Source organism: Dioscorea cayenensis, chromosome 11, assembly GCF_009730915.1.
Source record: "Dioscorea cayenensis subsp. rotundata cultivar TDr96_F1 chromosome 11, TDr96_F1_v2_PseudoChromosome.rev07_lg8_w22 25.fasta, whole genome shotgun sequence".
In the NCBI taxonomy this organism is placed as follows: Eukaryota; Viridiplantae; Streptophyta; class Magnoliopsida; order Dioscoreales; family Dioscoreaceae; genus Dioscorea; species Dioscorea cayenensis.
The window spans coordinates 6,216,795-6,239,319 of NC_052481.1; the positions used below are offsets into that span (position 1 = coordinate 6,216,795).

Consider the following 22,525-nt stretch of genomic DNA (forward strand, 5'->3'; position numbering starts at 1 on the left):
CTTTAGGGAGCGTTTGGTTTGGAGGAGTGGAGTGGGAATGACTCTTTACATTGGGTATAAGTATTTGTTTGGATGTGGAGTAATGGGAGTAGGACAGTATTAAGGAAGAAGTGAAGGGGCTGTGAAGGGGTATTCACAATTACTAGGAAAATGGGGGGATTCTTTATTACTAACTCATGAAATAGCCATATTGTCATTGTATAAATATTTATCTCTTTTCTCTCTCTCTCTCTCTCTCTCTCTCTCTCTCTCTCTCTCTCTCTCTTTCTCTCTCTCAGGCGACTGTGGAGAGAACGCAAGATCAAGTGGCTGTTGAGAGAACACCAACAATGGTTTGAAATCGATGACCATTCAATCAATAGTGAATGTACGAATGGTGACTAATTAGGGAAAATCTAGTTGGTTTTTTTCTCTGAATCAATTTTTTTCCTTTCTTTTTAGGTCATAATCTTGTGATTTATAGTTCAAGAGTATTTTAGTGGGGATGTTTAATTCAAGAGTCAAAGTTTTGATTTTTTTTTTTTTATCTGATATTTGAATGCTTATAGCGTTAAAATGGAATTTTTGTTTGGTTATTTCTATGCTTATGGATGTTAAAGTGGACATTTCTGATTTTGGAGAATTTTGTTTCTCTTGGTTTATGTATTTCTTGTTTAGTTTTTTTTGTCGGGAATTGGAATTTTAGGTGGGTTGTGATTGATTTTATGGCAAAAAGTTTAGATTTTTTCTATGTTTGTTTTTTTTCTTTTAACTTGTAGGTCTTCAATTTATTATTTTGATTGAATGCCCTGAGTTAATGGATAGACTTCTTTCTTTTATTTGAATAATAGGAAACAAAAATATTTATTGTGATATTGAGTTTTTGAACTTTGTGTCCATTGTGATTGAAATTGATGGTCTTGAAATGTTGTAACTATTTAAATTTCTTTCTATGGATCAGTGTGCTTTGCTTCTCCATTTATTGAGGCTACAGGTTTATCAATTAATAGAAAATAATTTGCTTTGATTGCAAAAATCATAGTGATTCATGTTAATTAGAGTGGCCCACTTACGTAAAAGTTTTTGTGCCTCTCTTGATCATATGCATGTTCAGGATATAGTCCTAGTCGTTTATTCAATCACTTCTATCCTTTCTTTATATCTTGGTATATTGATATCCCAACTATACATATTCTGATGTATAAGCTGACAAGGGATTCCTTAATGAATGCAATATGATTGCAAATCCAATGGTAGGGGAGCTTTTTTTCACTTGGCATTCTCGCACTGCCAAGCAATGCTGTGAGTTATAATTTTTTTTTTAACCAGTTTAATGTTGTTGGATTCATTAATTGTAGCCAGGAAGCTCTCAGATGGCCAAGTGTAGGGAAATACAAAGTAGATGTAACCTCGTTTGAGTCACTGTCGTTGCCAGAGTTACATGTTAGAATTGTTTTGAAATTTTTCATGTACACATTGGATATTACTTCTGAAAGAAGCTCATGCAAGTCCTAAATAATTATTTTCTATTAGGTTAAACAAGGTACAAATCTTTTCATTATCGATGAAGTGGGAAAAATGGAGTTATATAGTCCATTATTATTTATATATATAAATAATTATCTGTTATTAGGCTAAAGGATTTTTATTTTAATTTTTTTTTTTTAAGCTACTAACAATTATGAAGATCAAGATACTTTTATATCACTCCAAAAAGGTTGTGTCCCTAGTTCTCTCACTAATCCTATCTCTATATATTGATTGATAGAGATAAAAGATATATATAAATATAGGAAAGAATACACACACCTATCAAAGTTTTAACACATTCAAAGTTGATGGATAGATTAAGACATTGCCTTAAAAAAAAAGGATTCAGAGAGTTGAAAGGAATCTATTGATGTTCACATCCATCCATGACTTATATGTTCACAACTTTTTAGAAGAAAAAAAAATAATCTTCCTTTTCACTTTTACTTAAAAATTCTCTCTCTTTGTTCAAGTTTTGACTTGCATGCAAATTTCAGGGAAAGGATTGATTATGCATGCTCTATTTTGGGATGTGATTTAAAAAGAATGGTGAATAATTCTTTGTTATGCTTATATAATAGTCTTAAGTTACATCATATAATGTAAATGTAATCTCCTAGCCTAGAATTTTAATTAGCTTCACTAATTAAGTTACATCATATTAATGATGTTTGTTGACCCACTAGTAACTATAGGAAGTTTGTTTGAAGAATTCTTTTGCTGGTTAGATATATTTTATCTGAAGCTTGAATATGGCTAGGTTTTGTATTAACTAATAGGATAATGTGGCACTATCACGTTTCATATTAACTACTAGGATAATGTGGCAAATTGTATTCCTAAGTGGCTTGCGTTCTCTTTACATTGTTGGTTGCTTTACATGATATATCCTCATGATATCCTCATGTTATCCTCATGTTATCCTTATGATATATCTAATGTTTAAGTGCATATTTACATGATCCATAGTTGTGGTAATTTACATGAGTTTTTTTTATATAGCTTTAGATTTTCTTTCATGTCACTTTCATTTTTTAAGCTAAGATGAGGATAATTAATATATGTGTTATTGTTAACTTTTAGATTTTGACAATATGACCAAGTTTAAACAACTTTGGCTATATTGCGTTATGATTATACGCTATATGTATGTAATGACACTCATGATCACTACATGTTTGACAAAATGACGTAATGAAAGACAAAGAATGATTCAATATGAGATTTCATCGACATCTACTAGACGCCGCAAACAACATGGGTACCTACACCGTATAGTTTTTGAAAATGATGTCAAGTGCATTGACAAGCTATGTATGAATCGACATTGTTTTCATAATTTGTGCCAATTGTTAACTACAACTGGTGGGCTACAAGGCACGATAAACATTGTAGTCCATGAGATGGTCGCAATGTTTCTAAATATTCTTGCTCACCATATTAAGAATAGAGTAATTAAATTTGATTCTCTCCGATCGGGCAAGATAGTTAGTCGGCATTTTCATGCTGTGTTGAAGTCAGTCATTCTCTGTTATTCTGTTCTTTTAAAGAAACCATAACCTTTATTGGAAAATTCAAATAATTTTAGATGGAAGTGATTTAAGGTAATAAAGTAGGCCTTCTACTACTCGTTGATATTCGATAACTAAAAATTTATTTTTTACTCAATGTTGAATTGTTTTGGGGCATTAGATGGGACACATATACGTGTGAACGTACCCAAAGTTGATCATCCAAGATATAGATCAAAAAAATCCAAAATAACTACTAATGTCCTTGCCGTTTACAGTCAAGACATACAATTTATATATGTCATGTATAGCTAGGAAGGATCAGCTCCTGATGGCTGACTCCTTAAGGATGTTGTAACCAAGCCTAATGGATTAAAGGTTCCAAACAATAAACAAAAGAATTATTTTTTTTTAATTGGTTCTCAAGTCCTACCAATATATTGGTCGTAAACCTTTTACTAATAAATTTTGTCTATTTAGTAGGTTTTTACTAGTTAGTGGATGCTAGGTTTGCAAATTGGCCTGGTTTTCTTAGGCCTTTTTGAGGACAACGCTATCACTTAAGTTCTTGAGCCGATGGGCATCAACCCCCTTACACCTCAAAAATCTTTCAACATGAAACACGCTAGTGCAAGAAACATGATCGAAAGGACATTCGGTTTTCTAAAGAGCCGTTGAAAAATTTATCAAGTCCAAGTTTTTATAACATAGTCACCCAACGGTGCATCATTAATGCTTGTTGTCTACTCCATAACTTTATTAGAAGAGAGATGGTAGAAGATCCTGCAAAAGATAAAATTGACAATATAACCATAGACGAAAATGCAGAAAATGATGTAGAAAACATCACGACCATCTAACCTATGGACGAGTGGTCACAATTTTGGCATAAAATGGCCATTGACATGTTTAACACTTGTCATTCAACTTAATTGTGTTTAAAAAAACCATCATTTTGTATTTAGTGCATTTCATGTGAACTCACAGATGTTACTTATGTTTTCTAACTTGTATGTTTTTTTTTTTAAATGAGTTTGGTGTGAACATTTTGTGGTTTCATTATTGATGTGTATAGTGTGAACATCATTATTGATGATTTTGGTGTGAACATCATATTGTGGTTTCATTATTCATGTGTTTAGTGTGAACATCATTATTGATGAGTTTAGTGTGAACATCATTTTTTTGTAATCTTGTCAAGTGAAATAGAAATTTCATTTAAATTTCATTTTGTGTAATCCCATTTATGTTTTTGGTTAAAGAATTTTTATGTTTTTTAAATGATGTCTACTTGGCATGTTATCTTGTTAACATCTATTGAAATAATTTATGGTTTAATGTTGAACATGGAATTTCTTACTTAATGTAGTATGGAGTCAAATTTACAACCCAGGGGTCAGGGACAAAACAAGCATTATTGGGCAGTGGAAGAAGGCAAAGCCCTTATTGATGCGTTAGTTGAGTTATCTGCAAATCCATTATAGCAGGTGGAGAATGGGTTTAGAAATGGTTACCTTGGCTAATTGGAAAGAATGATGAAAGAAAAGATTCCAATGAGCACCTTGAAAGCATTTTTTCCCAACATCAAGTCTCGGGTAAACTTGTGTAGAAGCAAGACTACTGTAATTGTCGGTATTATACAGATAAGTGGCTTCAACTAGAACTATAAGAGATGCACTATCGAATGTAAAAAAAGTGCATATGATGAGTATGTTAAGGTACGCATAATTTTATTTGGTGATTATAAAATGAACTATGCATGATATTGTATTATTAACTTATTTCTAATGCAATATAGAACCATAAGGAAGCAAGTGGTATGTATGGCAAAGCTTTTCCTTTCATTAATGACTTGGTCCCAATCTTCACAAGAGATAGGGCTCAAGGAAGTGCAAGAAGGGATATTGGGGATGATGAAGAGTAGTATTCACATGAGAACATCACTTTGGATGATAACACAAGCTTCTTTCACATGGCAAGTGATGAGTTTTTACATGGCTACAAAGGAACCCAATCCAACCCCATCGCCTATAGGATCGGAGCATGCACCTCAAAAGGATGTCGAAAAAGAAAAGCTCCCATGGATCCATTAGTGGATAAAATATCTCAAATTTTTCAAAATTTCATGGAAATTATTGGTCCAAGGTTTAAGACACAAGTTGAAGCCACAACTCGTAAGGTGGCCCTCGAGCTCGTAAGAAGACTCATGAAACTATTCTTACTGAAATTGAACAAAGAGAATAATTACTGAAATTGAAGGTCTTTCTGATGATGAGGGTATATTCATCCTACAAGTAATTTTGTAGCTAACTAATTATTTCTTATTCCATTCCTTACAGTTTTAAATGGTTTATGACAATGATGCAATGTTGCTTACAGGTTTTTCCTAAGGATGATGATCATTTGAAAAAAAAAAAATTTGAGTTACCCGACAACAAGCAGTTGTGTTTTTGTTGTGTGTTATTATCAAGGTTGAGTTTTACCCCACCTAATACGTAATCTCTTTGGTTTGTTGTAATTTGATCATATGTTTATAAATATTTTGATGTTTGTATGTTGAATGAATGTTAAATGAATGTTGAATGATGTTTGTTGTAATTTGATCGGATGGTTATGAATATTTAGATGTTTGTAAATTGAATGAATGTTGAATGATTTTGTTGTAATTTGATCGGATGGTTATAAATATTTTGATGTTTGTATGATGAATGAATATTGAATGATGTTTGTTGTAATTTGATGTTTGTTGTAATTAGAGAGGTTTCTAACCCCGTAGGTGGGGTTTGCTAACCCCGGAAGTGGAGTTAGCAACGTAATGACACAAATTCATTTTAGGGTTTTTTTTTTTTACATTAACCAAATTGTGATTAGTTATTTAGATTAGCTAATTATTTATTTATTAGAATATTAACAACAAATTTTAACATTAATCAATATGAACCACTAAAAAAATAATTATTATGATTCATAATATAAATATTTAAAAATATATTTAAATTGGTAATTAATTATTTATTATAGTTAATTACTTGCCCATTACTGATATTATAAAATCTTTTGAGATTTGGTGACTTATTAAAATTAAATATTTATTTATGACAATTAATTTACTTAAATACTTAAATATTTTTTAAAAATATAATCATCACAACTCATTTATATAAAAGGCATAATAGTCATTTTATCACATTATATTTTTCTCACTTTTCTCATTCCCAATAAACCAACTCTATAATCTTTACAACGAAACATAGTTTTCATTCTCATTTTTTTCTAATCTCCCTCATTTTCATTATTCTTCCACTCCTTGCAACCAAACACCCCCTTATAACCAACCAGGGTTTTTACTCCCAATCCCACTCCATTCTTCCAACTTCAATCCCATTCCTATTCCATTCTCAATCCGCGAGCCAAACGACACTTAACTTTCCTATCAATTAAATTCCATCACATTAAAGCACTCAATGCCCCCTTAGGTTTGATCTCATGTCTTTCCGAAAACAACACCAGTGTAACATATTATCTTATCTCGAAAACTAATAACTAAAAAAATAACAATAGTTTAACAGTATTCTCAATATTTGGTTTTATTAAAATATGTGTGTCAGTGCATATATATCACTCTCATCATTTGACCCAAGGCCTACAGACCAGCCCAAGCCCGATTCATAATCAATGTTTGACAGCCAGTTCAAGACTAACCCAAACAAACTTTGGATTAGATACGAATATCATTTATAAGTGATGGGCCTACTCTTTTAGACCTTTTTGCTAATCCAACAGGCCAACCCATGATTTGGCCCATTGGCCCATTAGATTTAAAATTAAAAACAAATATTAATAATAAAAATTAAAAGAATATTGCAAATGATTGATTAATTGAAATAAGCCCAACATACAAGGGAGCTAACTAGTAAGTGGTTAATTATCATGGACCAACTTCTCAATCCACAAGCCAAGCAGGGTTTATCAACGTCAAGTATATAGAGGTCTGATTTTATGTAGAATGGAAAAAATACATATGATTGACTAATGAGTTGGTGTTAATCTAGTTTGAATGTACTTATATTGTAGTAATGCAATATTTTCTCAAGTAAAAATATAATAATACTAATCAATTGATAAAATTATTCATTTTTATTTTTATTTTTTTTTTTTTAAATCATCACAAAGTTTAATAAAATAAAATTAAAAAAGAAAAAACAATGGGCCGCTTTGAGCCAAATCCAACAGGTTGATCTTTGCCCGATCCAATGATTGATCCAAAGAGCCAAGCCCATGAGTTGGGCCATGGGTTTCATATTTTAAATTTGGGCCAGCCCAATCGGGCCCAAACTATTCATGAGGCCCTTCAGATCTGGGCTTGAGCTAAACCTCCATTTTCTGGGTTAGGTGGGCCTAGCCCAGCCCAATGATGACATTGGTATATATATATATATATATATATAGGTTTTTTTTTACAATATTACCTTCTTTCGAAAAAATTATCAAAATGACTTCATGTGAAATTTATTCACCAACATAGATTTGAAAATATCAAGCCATGTCATCAACTAAGTGATGAGTTGGTTTTTAGAAATATTAAGATATTGGTTATTTTGCATGCTTCTCTTTTGAACAAATCACAAAAATGAGAAAATTTTTTATTTTTAAACCGTTTTTTAATTTATTAATTTTAAAAAAATTATATTTTTTTCAACCGTATTTATTTTGAAAAAAATATGTTATTATTATTAAATCTTCTTGGTTTTTGAAGCCATTTTTAAAAATTTGTTATTATTATTAACTTAATTATTGTTTAAACAACACAAAAGTGAAAATTTTTTAAATACTTTTAAGTTTTTTAATTTTTTTTTAATAGTATTTATTTTGAAAAATCATTATTATTATTATTGTTATTATTATTATTATTATTTGGTTTAACAACTTGTTTGTAGTTTAAATAACCATAATTTGATTCAAATACAATTGAAACATAATGGCGAGCCATTAATGATATTATTTCTTGTGTTTAGATTATGCACAAACCATGATTCCTCTTACACTTGAAACAAACCTAGCGTGTCAAATATGTCATTTTTAATTAAAACCCAAAATTAAAAATAAAACATGTAAAAAACCTAATTTTATAGTTTTGAAATCCACAATAAATAAATCTAATCTTTATCCAATATTTAATAAATAAATAAATAAATAATAATAACATCAAAATATTTTTTTAGAAAACAATAAAAACAAGTAGTTTTAAATAATTTAAACCACAAATACAGTTTAAAAAACATGCAAAATAATTCATATTTTAATAATAATAATAATAATAATAATAATAATAATAATAACTCATATTGATGTATAAATTTTACATAGATGATTTAAATAATTTAAAAAACAATGAAGATTATATTGAATGAAAAACAAAATCTATATAATTAGTTGAATTTTGAAGAGTATTAAAAAACAAAAAACAACAACAACAACAACAACAAAGTGACGCTCCGAGAACCCTTTTGGACGGAGCAAAACACTCCACAATGCTACAAAGTCACGCTCCGGCGATCCACCCATCCCCGGCGAGGCTCGGCCTCTCTAACTCCCCCTCCACCGTTACCTCCGCCGCGAACACCGCCACCACCGCCACCGCCACCACAACCACCAAACCCCCTCAATCCTCCTCTTCCTCCTCCGCCCTCCCCTCTGCTCCTCCAACCTCCCCTTCTCTCCTCCCTCTCCTTCCTCCTCTCCCTCGCGCTCAATCCCTCCTCCTTCTCATGTCCTCCCTCGCCTCTCGCCTCTTCGAGGTCTGCCCCCACCGCTCCCTCTGGCTTTCCTCCTTCCGCGGCTCCATCCCTTCCTTCCTCCCTTCTTCCCCTTCCCCTCCCCTTTCTCTTCCCTCCCCTCCCTCCTCCTCCAAAGAGATCCTCTCCCTCTTCACCTCCCTCCAGACCCAGCTCTTCGAAGCCGTCGCCGAGCTCCAGGAGATCCTCGACCTCCAAGACTCCCGTGTCAAGCTCACCCGCGACATCCGATCCAAGGACTCCACCCTTCTCTCCTTCACCAACAAGATCAAGGAGGCTGAGCAACTCCTCGATCATCTCCTCGACGACTACTCTGATTATCGCCCTAACCCTAAGCGCCCCAGATCCGATCATCTTGACCTCAACGATGTGCTCTCCTACGCCCATCGGATCAGCTACACCACCTTCGCCCCGCCGGAGCACGGCGCTGGCCTCCCCCAGCTCCGTGGTTCCCTTCCTCCTGCTCCGCAGGAGAACGAGTTGCGCGCCTCCATGCTCTACCATTTCGCTGATCTTGACGTTGGCGTGCCGGCGAGGAAAGTGGAGTCGAAAGAGGGAGTCACCGCCGGTGATGACTCTGGTTCTTTGGCTCTGATAGAGCCGACGCCGCCGAGGGAGCAAGTACCGACGGTGCCCATCCCAACGCCTATGCTGCCGATTGCTGTGCCACCTGGGTGGAAGAAGGGCATGCCGGTGGAGCTCCCGAGCGAGCTGCCACCTGTGCCGCCTGGGTGGAAGCCTGGGGACCCGGTGCCATTGCCTCCACTGGATGGGCTTCTTGTTGGGGATCGGGTCGAGGAACCACGGATACCAGCAGGTTTGCCTGTGCCTCCGCTGAAGGCTCCGGAGGCCATACAGGTCAAGTATGTTGAGCTTGATATCAATCCAGGTCAGGATGATTATAGCAGTGATTACAGCAGTGAAGTTGGGAGCTCAGATGAGGATGATGAAGAATGAACATTCTTTTCGGTAAGATTTTAAAGTTTTTGTTCAAAATTTGTATCTTGCTGCTGCAACGCGTAGTGTGATCGTTAATGATGCAGCTAAAATTATCAGTAGAAACTTTTTTTATTAGTGGAAATGATACTAATTATATCAGGCATGTTGTGTTACGAATGGATGTATTTGTTGTGCGGTGATGCTTGCATGTGAAAGTATTAGGAAGTGCACAAATTAAATGAATAGATTGCAATTTAATCGGTCATAAGTATAGGGTATGAATGCATTGTACAGGGTGTAAATTGGATCGGAAATATGATGCTTAATTCAGAAGTATGTCGTAATGGACTTCTGCAGGAAATGCCACATTCTGTGAGACAATTGAGATTAAACATTCATATCGCAAGTTTTAAGCCTATTCTTTTTATTATTTTCATTGCCAATTGAAACCAATTTCTATGCATCATCTATATACTTTTCGGAAGTTGTATCTAGGTAGAAAGTTAATGAAAAGAACTAATATTATTAGCTGTGGTGCTGTGTCATTTTGAAGGAAAGAAACTAATGACTGTTCCCCATACTCTCTTTGCAAGAACAGATCTAATTAGTATTCATTAATTTCATTCACGCTCTCTTTGCAACAACATATCTAATCAGTATTGATTGAGTAATATAAACAATCTCTATTGGCTCGTTATGGCCTAAAATTGGTTGAAACTTCAAGCAAATCAGAAGAAATTCTAGTCTTTGTTTGTTGTCTGATTTGAACAAACACTAGAGATCATAGGCATAATGACTGTATTTATACCACTACTGTTGCATTCTTTTTTGCTTGTTTAACTCTTAAGGTTATCTCCCATCTATCTTTATGAAGACAAAGTCAAATTAGCATCAAGGTTTCTCCTATTTTTCCTAGTTCCTAACCAGAGGACCTTGTACATTATATGTAGAAATGCATGCTCATCGTCATGGGAGGTTCATCCACCATACAGCAGTGTCTACATTTAAATTATATCCATCATTGTCATGGGTTCTCATCATTGTTTGTTACAGTTGAACTTAGCAGCTTATTGCATGACCTTTTTGGTTTCCCCATATTTCATAGTTTCTAACTTGTTAATAAACAACATGACCGGATGGCTCTCATTTGTCTGCTTCTGATCTTTATGACCTATTATCTAAATTTATGCTACTTTTGGCCTGAGGACTGTTTTCTCCCGAATACTAATCAAATCATGCAAGCGAATATGTTGTCAGTAACTTATAATGCTTTGCTATAGTTAATAAGTATTTAAGTTTCTTGATGTTCTTCTGTTAATTTCCTGAGTTCTTTGGAATGTTTAATGTTGCACAGAGCTCCTACAATAATCTAAGTTTGCACAATCCAACATATCTTCTATTTATGTTTAATTTAGACTAGATGATGTAAATGATCGTGTTTCCAATTTCAGGCTTTTCTCCTTTTCTTTTTCCATGTGTACTTTTTTGCATTGTGGACTTAAATCCTGATGATTGTGCTATCATCCCATTAGCAGTTATTATTGCAGTAATTATCTCTAATTGTGCTCCTAACATGTCTACTGGTGTCATCCCTTATTTCTGCTGCAATAAATTGCAGGCCTTTTTGTCACTCTTATTTTCCTGTATTCCATTTTATTATTCAGCAATTACATTTGCAGTAGGATACCATGTTTGACAATCAATTCAAGGCTTCTTATCTCAATAACCTCTTACATGACTAAATTGGTTAATGAGAATTTGTTAGGGTGATCTTGCCCTTTGTGCTACTGTTCTCACTCCCAACAACGGCTTTTAATGAACAGGTATCATACAAACGGTTTCAGCTGTACCCAGTTGTAAATTTTAGGATTATAAAGTAGTTGTCGTATAATTCTAACGGTGAACGGTTAACAGTGAGATGCTGGGATTAATATCCTCACCATAGTTTGTATTCTGTAATTGTATATAATTATTTCGATCTTGCTAAGATAATTGATGTTTTTAATGCCATCTCTGTGTAATGCCCCATGCATATCGAGTCTCGTCATTTAAATTAAGATTGATTCTGTACAAATAGTGTCATTTTAACCTGTAATTTGTTAAATAAATTGTTGGTATTTTGTATATACCTGTACGTTCTGCTGCTTTGTTATTACAATTTACCGGAACCAAAAACATAATTATTAATCATTTCATAGGTTTGTGACTAATTAAAAATGCGAAGTTTAATTCTGAAAGAAATGCATTAGAATTTTAAAAATGTTTTACATTTTTAACTTTTTTGTAAATAGAATGATAGAATATTTCCCTTCTGATCGTTAAATTACCATGTTGCACTTTTATATCTTAAAAAATATTGGTGAGTCTCAACATTGATCTTGTTCTATAATTTTAACACAAACTTATTTAAATTACGCGGATAATGATTGGTATTTTCATGGAAAGGTTAGTGAAGTACTCATATTGACATAATGCAATGAACAGAAGGATGAGTTGATTTAAACAGTTATTTTTCTATGATCAGGAGGATCAAAGGGTGACTCTTAATTTGCAAAATGTTCATTTTGTTGCTGCATGTTGTGCTTATTTATATTCTTCCCTGTTCTTGCATCAACCTGGATGAATTGGAGTGGACCTGATCACTAAGTGCTCTTTGTTTGGTTAGCTTTATGACAGCTAAATGCTCCCAAAAAAAAAAAAAGTTCTTGAATTGAGTAGTTAATTATTGGGAAAATTACTGTTCATCTCTCATAATTTTCAAAACTTCCCAAAAACCCCTTCCAACTTTTACACACCCCGGACAGCCCTACGTTATATTTTACATTCTCTTTAACCCCCTGCCGGTAAGTTGAAGTAGGTTTATGATATGAAATTTCATTTTTGCCCTTGCAAAAGGAAAGAAAAATAGCGCCCAATCATATCATGTCCGAAATTTATTCATAGTTTTGCATTTTTTTTTTTACCTCCTGCTTGCTTTTTCTCAAACAAAGTTTGGAAGGCTCATATCTTGTTGTTCTTGTTCTTGTTCTTGTTCTTCTTTTTCTTCTTCTCATTTGGTGTTTATGCATGCATTCTTTTCTTTCAGTGCGTGTATTGTAGGGTTCAAGAGGGCTTGCAATGCCGCTGTTGTTTGCGACCGCCTGTGACAACGGACGAAATTGCAGACGAGAAGGCAACCTGGGTGTCTTAGACAAAAGAGGATCGAGTCATAAGCGTCCGAGGTCCGTGAGGTGCCTTGTAGCCATTGCCACGCTTCTGGTCACAATTGCAGATCGTGCAATGAATCTGTTGCCGAGTAGGCATTGTGTATTGTGTATATACTTCTTATTATTGTTTAAATATTGAACTTTATATTTAAATATATCTATTACAGTTTAAATATTTGCTTCTCTGTTTAACTTTTTAATTTATCGTTTAAAATACATTTGAATCCGCTTAAAATATACAACGCGACTATGCCTTTGGTCCCCCAAGCGTAATTAATACACGCTCGGTTCCCCAAGCGTTTCCACTCCCGGCCTTCATTAAAATCGGAAGCCGAAGCTGCAGCAGGCTGTTGGATTTCGCAGTATAAATTGGAAGGAATAACCATTTCGTTGAACATACAACCACTCTCCTTCCTCTTCTTCTTGTGTGATGGTCATCCTGTCGAGTCGAAGACTTGGTGTTCACCACATTCGCTCCATTCAAACCATATTTTATAGATCAGAGACTTTTTACAGGATGTGTCATGATTGTTTTCCTCTGGTACGTCATCCATAAACAACCTGTAGATGAAAACTTGCTTTTTCTTGGCCAAGTCGAAATGCTTGCCTTCTTCCTCTACGGGTAAGCAATGACGAAAGTGTGTTTCGACTTTGTCAAGAAAAGAAGGTTTCACTTACAAGTTGATTGTGGATGATTACCAGAAGAAGGCTCATCACATATCCTTTAAAAAGGACTTGATCTAGAAGAAAATATGGTCTGACTGAAGCGAGTGTTCTGAACACCCTATTCGAAGGTGTACTTGGACGATTCCGAGATCTGTGATGGTTATGTCGTGCGTTAAACGGAGAGTTTGAAGCTTAAACAGAGAATTTTTGTATTGCCTAACGTGAACATTCTATTTTTTTTAGAGATTTGTATATGCCATTGTAATTACGTTAATATTTAATAAGAAAATGAATGTTGTATTGTATTGTCTTACGTGAACATTCTATTTCTATCAGAGATTTGTATTTTAAGTACATTTCATTGTAAAATAACTGATTTTTACAAAGAAACAAAGTTACTTGTGTGCCAACTTTTCATTTTTAAACAGAGAAAACATTATTCTTACAGTTAACACATATATTTAAGTAGAGACGTCGTTAGTTTAAACGGTCGATAGTTATTTTCGAAAGTGACTAGCTCGTCTTAAACTGTAACATGAATATTTAAACAATGAAACTTATAATTAAACAATGAAAGTGCAAGTTAAACAATGAAACTGGATTGTTAAAGAAAGAGTCAAGTATATAAATATAGATACATGTAAATTTACATTGACAAAATTTGTCATGTTCTTCGGAAAAAATGAATTGAATTTAAACTGGTTTACATTTGAAACTAAAGAACGTATACAATGACTATGAACCCGCTTGCAAACACTCCCCTTTGGCAGTGATGCCGGCTGTCCTCCCCTCCTTAAGTATGCGGGAAACATACTTTAATCGCAAATAAGGGACGTCCGTCTGCGGTAGCCGTAGCTTCTCATCGGCAGATAAGGGACGTCCGTAGCTTCTCACCTGCGACAATAATAGCACAGCGGAAATATAAGTTGTTAAACGGTAAACTCTCAATTCTTAAACATTAATATCATTTGTTAAACAGAGACCTATATTATTAAACAGAGATACAAATAGTTAAATAGAGACGACAAAACTTAAACGGTAAAGTCTCATTATTTAAGCGTAGACCTCATTTTTACAACTGCAACCATATCAACTGAAAGGGTAAACGTAGATTATAAATATTACACAAATCACAACAATCGAAAAACCATTTCGATCTTGTACACAGACGAAAATGTAAAACAAAACAAAAACCCTAGCCAAGAGATCTCCCTGTAGACTAACAAAACCCTAGCCGATAAATCCCCATGCAGGCTTCAATGTCTTCCAAGAAAAACAAAATCACAAAACAAAACCGAAAAATATCTCTTCGTAATAGAATAGTTAACAAAAAACCATAATCAATACCTTAGACTGCAAAGTGATGAAATGCCGAATACTTGCGCGGGACTTCTCCTTCGAGACGCCGGTGGAAAGGGAAGAGCTGGAGACGCGAGTTAAGGGAAGACAAATGGCTGGAGACGCGAGTTGAGAGAAGACAAGCAACTGTAGCCCTAAAAAAAACCCACCCACTTCCTCTCACACTGCCAAAATGGGTGCAGCCACGACTTCCCGTGCAAGGGCATTTTCGTCCATAAAATTTAAAAAACACTCCGTTTAATGCCGTTACGTACTTTGGGGGTTTGAATATCATGTAGTGTAAAAGAAAAGGGTTTTTGGGGATTGCAAAACTATGGGGTTTTTTTTGGCAATATGGCAAAGTTGGGGGGTTATTTTGGCAATTCTACCTTAATTATTTGGTCTACCTTAAAGGGTTATTATTACCAAAAGATTTTGTAATTTAAAATTGCAAGACATAGAATACTCATTCATAACCCTATATCTATAGTTTCTTTTTTGTGGTTGTTTGTGTTTTCCTTCTATTTTAGATTATACTTTTTTTATATAAAAAATTATTGATATTTATAAATATTTTAATTATATATCCATTGAGAAAATGGGAATTTTAATGTCAATTGTTTTGATGGATGGAGTTTTTTTTATTTCTATTAATTTTTTTATCAACTAGATATCCATATCTCAAAAAGTGTAAGACCTAATGACCCTGTCTTATGAGTTTATTAGGTATCTCATACAATGTAATTAAAAGCGTTAAGCGTTATTAAGGTACCAAGATTTTTTATTGCTCGAGGCAAGAGGCATCACGAAAGGCGCTCGCCTAAACGAGATAAAGCGTTAGTTAATAAATAACTTTTATATATAATTTTTGTCCAAAGCTCTCTAATAATCCTGATACAATTATTATTATTATTATTATTATTATTATTATTAAGACTTCTAGGAAAGCTAGGAAAAATTGTGACCTCTATCTTACCATTTAGAAGAAAAGACCCATAAGTTCTCAAAGTTGCACATCAAAACCATTAATCCTCGATCTTTTCATATTCCCCATAGTCTCTTATAATTCTTTTTCTTTAATTTAATTTTTTTTATAAAATTAAAATATTATCCTCATCTTAAAACCTTCCCCATTCCTTTACTGGCGATCTTGGTCGAGCTTTGTAAGCTCATTTTATCGAGGCCGAGCAAGCTCATTTAGGCCTTGTCTAGCCCATGCATGATTTGCAGGACTCGCCTAGCCTTATGGCAGATCATAGGGGCTATGCAAGCTCATTTTTCCCCAAATAGCCATGTGCAAGTGGCACTACTTTGAGGAGCTTGCGGGTAAATTTTTGAAGAGGCCACTGTGTTATGGTCGATTATCATTTTGATCACTAGGTTTCAATTTGTATTTTTTTTGTCATCATGTATTGATTTTTTTCACTGGAGCAGTCACTAATGAAATTCCTGGTAATTTTGGTGTGGCAATAGGAGATGCCATGTCACATTATTTTAAAGATTATTCCATCTCAGCTAGAGAGGACACATCAGCTCGATGCCAAGCTAACATGGATGATGAAATGGTTAAGGTAAAATGACATGGCATAGGGCTAACGTGTCCAGTACAGCTGGGCTGTGAAAACACTTTTATATAATATGACGTAGCATCTCTGGCTGCCACGTCAGTCAAAAATAACTGGAATTCCATGAATGACCGTCCAATGAAAATAAATCAATAAATGATGGCAAAAAAGACATAAATTGAAACACATTGATCAAAATAAAAATCTAGCATAACACAATGACTTTCTCAAAAATTTACCCAAGAGCTTACAAGCCATAGGGAGCTTACATCCCTAATGACTCTCAACAGCTTACTAGCCATAGGGAGCTTACATCCCTAACGACTCTCAACATGATTTCCTGGGTGCTTTAGCCCACAAAGGGCTCCACAGAGTCAAGTGAGCTTGCCATGGCTGGGATGGCCAGGATGGCCAGGCTAAAGCAAGATACGCTAGCCAAGATGAGTTATCGAAGAAGATGAGATGTATATATATGTATATATATATATATATATATCATGAATAAGATAGTAAATTTACAAAATTAGGGATGAGGGACATGGAGGTTTTTTTTTTAAATTTGCAAAGGACCTCTAGGTTCTTTTTTTTCCTACCATTTACAATCAACTCACTGGTAAAAGACTAATTCTCCTAAAGTTTGTCATTTATTTTCCTACTTGGTTTAATGAATACCTTGCAAGATCTACCTTTTTATTATGAACATCAAAACTGATTAGTTTCTTTTTTTATTGTTGGGAGTTCTCCTTTGATTTTAAGGATATCCAACACCACCTTAGAAGCAAGCAAGGATGCCTTCAGAGTGTCCACCATTTTTACCATTAGGCTTCGATGTTATTACTAGATAAACTAGAATTTTCATTTGATATAACATGTAGCACAAGTAGCGGCATCCATTTTGTTGAATGAAACACCATAACCATTGCAAAAAATATGCTACAACTACCTTGATGACAAAAAATATTTTTAATTTTCTGAAACTCTAATGACAAGTTGTGCTCTCTCGGTTAAATATGGATTTAGATATTTAACCTCTAGTGTTTTGAAACCTCTTTGGATCTCAAGCAAACCCTTATAAATATAGATTTAGATATTGAAATTTTGGCTTTGTCTGACCTGCAGGTGAATGATCGAGAATAGCTAGCACTGAGATAAACTTGGTGACATTTTTGGTTGTTTATATTGAAAACTTCACTTTGTCTGACCTAGTGATGGTGAATAAGAACAATTAGGATTGGGGTAAACTTGGTGACATTCTTGGTCATTTGTTAAACTTAGTGGTGATGAACTGAGGTGTAATGTTTGTCACCTTGGTCTTGTTGACCAGGTTGTCCGGAGATCTTTTTGGTTTCCCTTTGACCGTTTGACTGAATCCTTGGATTCCTGACAAGGTTTCATCTCAAGCTGGCTTCTCACCCATGAGTCCCGGTCTTGTCGGGGTTGGTGGAAGAGTTCTTGGAGAGATCTTACTTTCCTGGAAGGTCTTGCTTTGAAGGCCAGTGCATCCTCAAGGCTTCTTCTTCATCCTCCTAATCACTTGACCATCTTCGTTGGAATTCTTGGTACCGGCAGCAACTAGGAGAGTGGAGTTCCTGGTTTTGGGTTCTTCATCAAGATTTCAAGTTTTAATTTTGGTTTGATTGATCTTCTAAGCTTCAAGTCTGAGTATTATGCATATTTGTGTTGTGTGTGTTTGTAAGTTGCCTTGTGTCTTAATTCTTCAGATCCATGCATGAATGTATTTTGTCATTGGAAGCCCTGAAGAGTCATCCTTGAACTCTTGTGTCCAAATCGTAGGACACCTTTGTTGTGGTATTTTATTAATCTCCCTTCTTTTAGTATGGTGTTTATTGTTTTGAATTGATGTTGTCTCTCTTGCGCTATCAGCTCAAGCTATTGCTTTTATTTGAGCCAAACTGAGTTTTGAGAGTCCTGGCTTCTACTTTGCATCTTTGAAACCAAATTGTATGATGTGTTTGGGGTCTTGGAAACTAGATCTGTTTGAGTGGCAGGGTTAATCTCTGCAGCTATCATATTTGATTCTTATTTCCATGTTAATGGTTGTTAGCATGAGTTAGTTTCCTAATTATTCACATTAGTGGTTATAATTCTGTTTATGCTTATTTATTGGTAGAAATTAAATGTTAAAGCTTGGCATCCTCTTATCATGTATGATAGTTTATTTTTTCTTGTGTGGAGATGTTTAGATGCTAAATATGTTTAGCTTGTAACCGGAATTTTTATTTCTGCCGGCAAGACTATCTTTTGAAAATTCTGCATGTTTGTATCCTTGTTGTATGGTTCTTCGGCTGGTCAATGTTTTGGATTGGTATTTGATTGTTGTTATATATGTATGCATGCATTTCTTGTTTATAAAAACCCTTTTTCATTGGGAATTCCATCCCTCCCTGATGATTTCATTCTAGAATGTATTTTTCTTTAGCTTTACTGGTAAATAGAGTTTTATATATATATTTGTATGCTAGGTTTATATAGATATATTGAGCATGTGTTAATGATTGTTAGTTTGAGATTTTAATGTGCTGGTGTTTTATTACAGAGCTTTCCCAGTGCAAATATATATATGCATAGTTAATTTACATTGGCTTAACTCTCTTTAATACTCCTGAAAATTTTTGGTTATTAGTATACGTACTGTGTATTCATTCTAGACATGCAATTATATTAGATTTATCTAGTTGGCAAGTGAGTTCAACATATTAAGTGATTTTATTTCGAAGCAAAGCACTTCCTTCTTAGATCATTCAGATTGGTTGTAATATTTATTTATGCCTCTTTTAATGTGCATGGTTGTTATGTTGCCTTGCTAGCTTTGAAATCTTTTATTTGTTGGGTTAGCTCGGGCTATAGTTATAAGTTAGGCCCGGCCCAAGATTTGTAACCTAAGTTAGATTATTCTGTTTGGATAGATCCGATAGCGAGCCAGAATTCGCGGGACTTGTCGAACCCAACTTCATAGCTCGGAGCCAAGTAGGCTCTCGCACCCGTATAATCCATATTTTTCAGGCGGTTGTTATTTATTTAATTATTGAATTATTTGGTAAGTTGATTTATTTTATTTACTTATTTATTTATTTAATTACATTATTTATTCGGTATTTCCTCTGTCCGTATTCCGTATTTCTGTGGTTTTAGTACATCTCCATTCTTGGCTCGCCCAGCTAAGAGGAGTAAGTCCTAGCCATGTGCAGAGGCGGCTCAAGGGTTAAGCCAATCAAACAATCGCTTTAGGCCCCCAAAAATTGGAGGTATCATCTAAGTTTAAACCAATATAGTTCTTAAAATCTTATCACTATGATTATAATAATAACTATATACCAGGTCCATAATAACTTATAAATTTAATTTATACCCTCATTATTGACTTTAAATTTTTAAAAGTTTTAAAATCTTGTCCTTGTAATCATAATAATTATTTATTGCATAATTAGTAAATATTAAAACTTTTTTAATTAATAGTGTACCGATTTTAAATCTTTCCTCAACTAGCTTTTTAGAATAAAAACTAATAAACTAAGTAATTCTTTTCCTTTAATGTATAATTAATTATCTTCTTCTCCCAACATACAAATCTATTTCCAAAAATAGTTTCAATGCATAATTAATTCTCATCTTCTCCCAACCAACCAATCTATTAAAAAAAAAAATGTAGGCGTGACTCATGAATAACTAACGGTCGTATTTTTTTAATTTCTATTATAAATCAATATTCTAATTACTTTCTTCCGTTTGTGTTTTTTATCTTTGCTGATTGCTATTGAGTTCTTGTTTGTTATAGTCATCGATGTATTAGCTGTGGATTTCTTTTCAAGCATATAAACTAAAATGAAACTTTTACAATTTCTTTGAGCTCAAGCTGTGTTCCCAAAAAGAGTCTTCGATTAACTTGTATGTCTTCTTATTACTTGAGCCTCACTGATTATTTACAACATGAAGAAATGGATATGTTTTGGAGATACAAAGATGATATCAAGTCAACTAAATAACTTCTAAAGACTTGGCCTAACGTCATGTTGGAACTCTTTTCTAGACAAAAGAAGTTAATGGCAGATAAACTTGCTTAATTTGGTAGCATAAATCCCAAAGGTTTTGATCTACCTAATTGAATGACATAGATGGAAGGTTTATGTAAAAAGGTTTTTTTCTTTTTTTATGTTGTTGTTTGTTTTCCATTGTGGTTTTTTTAATAAATTTATTATTATTAATTAATTAGGTCCCCTTTTATGCTGGAGCCTTAGGCCTTCTTAAACCTTGAGCCGCCCTTGGCCATGTGCACATGTTTTCTGTAGCAGCGCTACCCCCACGATCTGCGGTCGAAGATCCGGCTTCGGCTAATGATATTCTATTCTATTCTATTTCGACTTCATAGTCGATGATCCAGCCTCATGCTGTTGATTTCTGTTAGTAGCCAGGGAGATGTACATGACTGTTTCTGCGTGTTTTTCATATTTTTGATTATTTCTGTATTCTGTGTATTTTTTGCATTCTGTATGAATTATGATTTATTATTCTGCAATATCTTCTTTATCTGTTGTTTCTGCGATCCTACTGGGCCCTTGTGGCTCATGCACTCTATGAATTCTATTCTCGCAGGAGTAGATCAAGTCTAGGATCAGGGTGTGTCTGGGGGGTTGTATTTCCTGTTTTTGATAGTATCTTTGTATTGAACTTTTTTGTGTGAGTAAGACTTGTATTTTGACGGTATTTGTGACTCGCAAACTGTCTGCTTGACTCTGTATTCTGTAGGGCTGCTACAGCCCATACTTGTAGTATTTCAGTTTCTATTATCCTTGGTGGTTCTATATTACTATTTATATTCTACTTGTTAGAGTTGCTCTGACCAGGTCAAATCTGAGGCCTTGCACCCAGTGGGGCCCAGTCCCATTGGATGCGGCCGATTTGTCAGCTAGCCCAGCTGTGGGGCTGGGGCGTGACATTAGGTGTTATTAACTCTAACACATCAAATTGTTTTGGTTTATTCCCGGCTTAATCAAGCTGGTGTGGAGGATTAGCCTTGGCCAGGTTGGGACTTGGTGTGAAATTCAAATGTTACTCTTTAGGTGAAGTTTTTCATCTGGCTTCTCATGCATCACAGGGTTAAAACTTAAGACCTCTTAACATTCTTTCAAGCTAGTCCATGCTATTTGTTATGTCTTCTGTGAGCTTCATTGGAAAAATGTTGAGCATTTAAAAGATAAGCAGTAAAACTTAGATTTTTATAGTTTGAACACCCTGTGCTTTTCAACAAAGTCTGAAACCACCCAGTAATTGATCATGTACGTACACATGTATGTATGTGGGTTGATAGCCCCTGCCAATTCTCGCCATGCATCCTAAACATGCCGACCTTGTTCTTGCGAGTCCCTGCAACAACCACTTGCATGACTTGTATTGATCATATGCGCCTGTCTTAACCAAGTCATGGTTCTACACAACGCTCGACCGTGCTTCCTCACATGGCTTAATCAAGTCTTCCTCTCACAAAGTACCTACTCCTTTACGTGTCTTGATCACGTATGGTTCGCTCTCATCATTGGGCTGGATCGAGCCGGCCCAACACAAAAAATTTAGAGTTTGGTCCAACTTAAACCCAAATCTGACAAGTCTCATGAATAGTTTGGGCCAAGCCGAGCCGGCCCAAATTTTAAATATGAAGCCCATGGCCCAATTCATGGGCTTAGTTTTTTGGATTAATTATTGGATCGGCCTAATATCGACCAGCTGGATGACCCGTTGTTATTTTTTTAAAACTTTACTTAATTAATCTTTGTGATGATTTAAAAATAAAAAACATAAATATAAATGAATAATTTTATTAATTGATTAGTATTATTATATTTTTTTCACTTGAGAAAAATATTGCATCAGTAAAATATGAGTAAGGCACCTACTCATTCTATCATTGTATATTTTTTGAAATATTTTTTAAAATTTTTATCATTAATATTTAATAATAAATCCAATGCGTCAGTTTATGG

At 34.5% G+C, this 22,525-nt stretch overlaps 1 protein-coding gene across 2 annotated transcripts; it reads left to right on the plus strand.

Annotated features, from left to right (window-relative positions):
* The first annotated feature begins 8,486 nt into the window (after positions 1 to 8,486).
* Positions 8,487 to 13,119, plus strand: LOC120272527 (mediator of RNA polymerase II transcription subunit 4). 2 transcript variants are annotated; one of them, XM_039279364.1, is made up of 2 exons: positions 8,487 to 9,784; positions 12,840 to 13,119. In XM_039279364.1, the coding sequence occupies exon 1, from the start codon at positions 8,552 to 8,554 to the stop codon at positions 9,770 to 9,772; it is 1,221 nt and encodes a 406-aa protein (XP_039135298.1). In that variant the 5' UTR covers positions 8,487 to 8,551; the 3' UTR covers positions 9,773 to 9,784; positions 12,840 to 13,119. The 2 variants fall into 2 exon arrangements, with proteins under 2 accessions (XP_039135298.1, XP_039135299.1); XM_039279365.1 differs by lacking the exon at positions 12,840 to 13,119 and adding an exon at positions 11,578 to 11,862.
* The last annotated feature ends 9,406 nt before the right edge of the window (positions 13,120 to 22,525 follow it).